Source organism: Pterocles gutturalis, unplaced genomic scaffold, assembly GCF_000699245.1.
Source record: "Pterocles gutturalis isolate BGI_N339 unplaced genomic scaffold, ASM69924v1 scaffold35143, whole genome shotgun sequence".
Lineage (NCBI taxonomy): Eukaryota > Metazoa > Chordata > Aves > Pterocliformes > Pteroclidae > Pterocles > Pterocles gutturalis.
Genome location: NW_010124179.1, coordinates 5,767 through 10,841, shown reverse-complemented (window position 1 = coordinate 10,841; position 5,075 = coordinate 5,767). Strand labels below are relative to the sequence as shown.

Here is a 5,075-nt window from a genome sequence, read left to right as displayed (position 1 = left end):
AGCAGGCTTTAGACTTGGGATAGTTTTAAAGTTTTGCTTTCCCGTGAATGTGTGATGTAAGGATTTGAGGACTCCATGAACACCTGTGCATTGAAGACAGTTTTCTGTAGTTCAGTCTGGGATAAGCACATATATATAGGACAAATCTCTTACAAATAACTAACCTCACAGGAGATTCCTTTTCCTTTTGCTTTCTGCCAGGCAAAAGGCTTCGCTGACCCCATTCTCTGCTGGATTTTCCCTGTGGATACACCACGACAAACAAAAGGGCTCTCTGGCTCATCCAGAACAAGGGAGGTGGCTGGTGTTGCCTCAGATCAGAGGGTGACCTGCAAAGCCGGGCTCCTGGGGAGGCTGCAGAGGAACAATGTCAGCCTTGTTTGCACTCACTTAAATCAGCGCCCGGAGTTGTTCCCTCCCCCTGCGCAGCACGTCCCCCGCACAGGCTCACAAAGGGCCGTATTCACCAGTGAGCAGCAACTGGTTATAATCCTTTGGCGAGACAAGGGCTGTGCCAGCTCTGCCAAGGCTTGTTTTAAAGAGCTCGTCCTTCCTCGCTCAGGCACGCCCGGGGCTGTGCTGGCTGATTCCTGTGCGTGCGGATGGGTTTGAGGGGCTGAGGACCAACCGGGCTGGTTTCCATGGGGTGGGGAAGGGCTCCCTGGGTCAGCAGGTCCCATTGAAGCGGTTACATGCCCTGTGGGAGCTCAGTGACTTCCATCCCGGGTGCTGTTTGGTGTTGTGCCCACTCTCCTCCCCCAGACAAGCTGCTGCACAACCTCGCTGCTCCGGATGGGGCAAGCTGCCTTTGCCTTTCCAGCCTCCATTTATTCATGGCCAGTTTGCTCCCATTTGTTCCCATGCCAGCACTAGCTGTTAGCTTAAATAGCTCTCTCCAGCGCTGGATTTATTCATCTCGGTGTGCAGGGAGTGAGCAGCTCTTCACAGCTTTCATTTTGTGAGGATGAGACCGAAGCTGCTTTAGTTCTGTTGCAGAGAGGCAATGCTCAGTCCTCCCTGTTACCTGGCTCTTCTCTTGGGCTAGAATGAATTTACCAGCCCTGAGTCTTCCCAGTATGGGCCAGGAGGGATGACTGCAGCCTGGCTGAGCCTCGATGCTGAGGATGCAGCTGCAAAAGTAAAGACTGAGCCAGGCACGGTGGTGAAGTCGAGTAGGGAGGGGAGAGCTCCCAGCAGACGTGGGCTGGAGGAAAAATGGATGATGTGAAAACACTGCGACATAAAAAAGCCAACACACGCTTAACTGAATCTTGTCTGTCAATCTTAACATAGATAGCAGGGCTGCCCTGCCTTCCTTTGTCTCCCTTCCACATCACCTCTCTGTGCATTCCTGTCCCATGTCCTTCTTTGTGGCTGTGCCACCTTTCCTCCTGCCACTGTCCTTCCTTGCTTGCTTGCTTTCTGGAAAAGTCTTTCACAGTCCCAGTCTTGCATCCCCTCTCATGAAGCCCAGAAAGAGCCAGTCCCACAGAGGAGGTGGTTTCTGTGGCAACTCTCAAAGTCTGGATGATCCTAGAACTGCACATCTTCCTCCCATCCAGAGGACCAGGCACTTCAAGCAAAGAGCTGATGGACAATCATAAATCGCTGTATGTTGCAGTAGTCCTCATTGCTGCCTGGGAGATGCATTTGTCACCTAGCAACGACGTAAGGTGATGAGGAAATAACAGATTTTTAATCTAATGGCCATGGGTTAACATCTGTCAGAGGGCTGCCTCCTAAGTCCACTTGATGAGATGGATATAATTGATTGAGGAGGCAAGAGACATTCTCATCAGCAAGTGGGTGAGGAGGAGGGAGCAGGGGGTACCTTTCATGTATGTGTATATGTATCTCTTCATGGGGGGAATGACAAAAAGCCGAGAAAAATCCCTCAGACTGGAGAGAGCCCTCAGATATGAGGCTACTCAGAAGATGAGTCTTGGTATTACCCAACCCTGAAGGCAGCAGTGTCAGGGTAGGCAGGGAGCAGGCAGGAGGGCTTGTGCTCCACGGTGGGTTTGGATGCAGAGCTCCTCTGGGCTTTTGGTGGCAGGTCCTGGCTGGCTGAGAGCAAGTGATGGGGCTCTTGGTGATATTCATGTGTTCAAGCTGCTCAGCAGGTCACAAACTGCTGAAGCAGCAGCTCTTCAGTATCTGGATCACCTCGCAAGCAAAACACGGGGCTGTTGGTGGACCCCTCTTAGCCAACCCTTCCTCCTCCTGGCTTCATTAGGGGGAACACAGAGACAGGCTCCACCAATTGCCACCACCACTTGAAACCTCTGTGTGGGGCCAACCAGCAGAAAACATCATTAGGCCAGGAAGCTGAGAAGTCACAGAATTCAGTTCTTCCCCTTTTTTTCTAGAAATAGACCCAGAACAGATGCTATGTGTTATTTTTCTGTACCAGGAGCTCATCGTGGTACCTGCCCCCCAGAATACCGGGATGATCTGGTCGGTAGCTCTGAATTGGAAGTACCCCGGGTGCTGGTGAGAGGAAAGTAATTGTGAGAGGAAGAAATCTGAAATTAGTTCCCTGATGGGTGATCTCCTTGAAGCCTGAAATTGTAAGAGTCACAAGGTTCCCAGCAAGGCTGGGCACATTTTTATACTCCAGGAGCTTTTTCTTATAAGAAAACAGATAAGAAATTGGTTTGGCAATTTAATGTTGAACAAAATTGAAAAGGATTGGTCTGAACCAGGACACCAACGAGTTCGGACTGTTTATGTTGTGCAGCGCATGCACTTGGCAACATTATGAGAGATGCTTTCTCGGAGGGCATCGTTTCGGAGATTTGCCTTTAATTAGCAGTGAGCTGAAAGTAAACGTTTGAGGATATCAGGGTTTGGACTGGGTTTATGCAAAACTTTAACAACAAATAACAAACCTGGGTGGAGTAGGTGTATCAGGGTTGATTAGACTTCTTGACCTTTGAGTTGAAGCAAAGCCCCAGAGGTATATCTCAAGAGCAACTTGGCTTTGTCAATCATTACTAAAATAATGGCATCACAACATAATGCTTAACTTCTGGAGTGACAGCTAAATATATTCACAGCAACACCTTTTGTGTTAAATCTGGAAGAACCACAGTTAATGGTGCATTTCAGCCATGGGCTGTAAACTTCCATGACAAGCTATTACTGATTTCTGAACAAACCTGGATTGTCCGTTCTGCGGTGATCAGAGCTCCAGTGCAAACTGTCTTCCAGCCCTGTTTAACTGCATCGTCTGGATGTATCCGTTAGGATCAAATCAGCCTTTATATCGTGCAATGAAATTTTGTGTCCCTTATGAGAACCATTAGGGATGTGTGGGGTTTTGGATGCGTTTTCCTAGCAAACCAACCCCTGGCAGCTGTGTAACAACCATAGAGGTGCTGGTGGGTGCTGTCTCAGGCTGGGAAGGGTTTCCTTCATCCTTGGTGCACGTGTTTAAGATCGTAGGCACAACGAGTGGGAGATGGTTGGAGGTAGCACCACTTTTCCTTCAATACCCCACCTGCAGCTTGAAGGCGATGTTCAGTGAAAGCCTGGCCTCAGAAGATGGTCTCCAGTGATTCTTTATTTCTAGCAGGTCCTGTTAAATACAGCCGTGGGTTAATAGGGAACTAAGTTTCAGCAACAGGAATTCGTGAACAGCCATGAAAATGCCTAAACAACCGCAAGGTGCTGACCTTAAACTAGTGTTCCTTTAACTTCCAGCAGCTGTTTGAGTGTGTCCGTGCAAACCCAAATTCGTTCTCTGGCTAGCGGTGATTTCTGAAGCATGGGAAGCCATTGGGTAACGTGTTCTCTGGCTGAAGGCACGATGTGCAGAGAAGTTTTAAAAGCTCCAAATTACAGAGGGTAAAACACTGCTGCAAGCAAAGCTTTTCCCACGTTTCTCCTGCTGGTGATGCAGAGACCTGGAGTGTTGTGTTGCACTTCATGGATCACAGGAACTGGGGTTCTGTGTTTAACCTTCTGCCAGGTAACCAAACCCTTCCCTGGGGTCAGGCTGATTTTAGGGATTTTGTTGGGGGGAAGATTTAGATTTTTATAGAATTTAGTCATCAGCCTTTTTTTTTTTTTTTTTGGAAAAAATTTTTGAGGGCCTGATGAATTGGGGAGGATTGAATGGTCACAACAACTCAAATTAATGCAGAGAAAACGTGACTGCCTTAATCCTTTATTCTGTCTCTGGCTATGGGAATGGAAGAGCATGGGTCTGCAGCAGGACAGGTGGGTGTTTGGCTGCATTGATAGATTACTGCCTCAGAGCAGAGGCACTTTGCTGCAGTTTAACTACACTAAGGTAGCTCTGCTGAGGTAGTTTGAAGGATGATAAAAGGGTCCAGAGGTTGTCATTCAACCATGAAGAATACTCAGGGTACACGTAATCACAGCAATCGGCTGTCTGCTTTTGACCTGTTATTCTAATAATCAGATGAAGTGCCAAAAAAAAAAAAAAAATTAACATATTCTGCACCAGGGTGCATGTATGACATGGCAAATTAGCTCAGTTTTAAAAGGACACGTCTGGAAGAGTTGAAGCTTCTGTCTTTCTCTCTAATCTGCTCATGAAATGTCACAGATAATGTTTTATGTGAAAGACGACTTATACCTAAAGACCGCTGGTGAAGCCAGGGACTGAAAGGCAGGGTGTGCACAGGATCAGACACATTATGGAGATTTGGGGGGTGATTTCTTGCTGTTTACAGTGACACAAGCTTTGCACAGCAAAATCGTTACAGGGGAGTCCTGTAAGTTAGAGAAGTTATGTGAGATCCCTCAATTACACATATTTGATGCAAATTTCTGCTACAGAACAGGGCTTTCCAGTTTGGCCCGAAGAAAGTCAGAAATCTCCACGTGTTTTGGACAGATGCAGAAGGAAATCCAAAGTAAAGTAATGATTTACAAATTACGTTCTAATAGTTTTCTCCAAGAAATAAATCCAAGTTCTTCCACCTTGCTCGTTCTGCTTCCTAGTGCTATTGCAATTCTGTACCTGATCTGGAGATTTTTGTAGCAAAGTTTGGCAAGTGTCATAACACGCCTAATGCGGGTCCGCCAGAATTGTACTAATTTGA

At 47.3% G+C, this 5,075-nt stretch overlaps 1 protein-coding gene across 1 annotated transcript in view; it reads left to right on the top strand.

Annotated features, from left to right (window-relative positions):
- The first annotated feature begins 3,898 nt into the window (after window positions 1-3,898).
- Window positions 3,899-5,075, top strand: part of TMEM207 (transmembrane protein 207) — a 4,001-nt gene continuing 2,824 nt past the window's right edge. Inside the window, exon 1 of the mRNA XM_010078188.1 lies at window positions 3,899-3,973. Coding sequence (XP_010076490.1) covers window positions 3,899-3,973 — 75 coding nt within the window. The remainder of the gene's footprint in view (window positions 3,974-5,075) is intronic.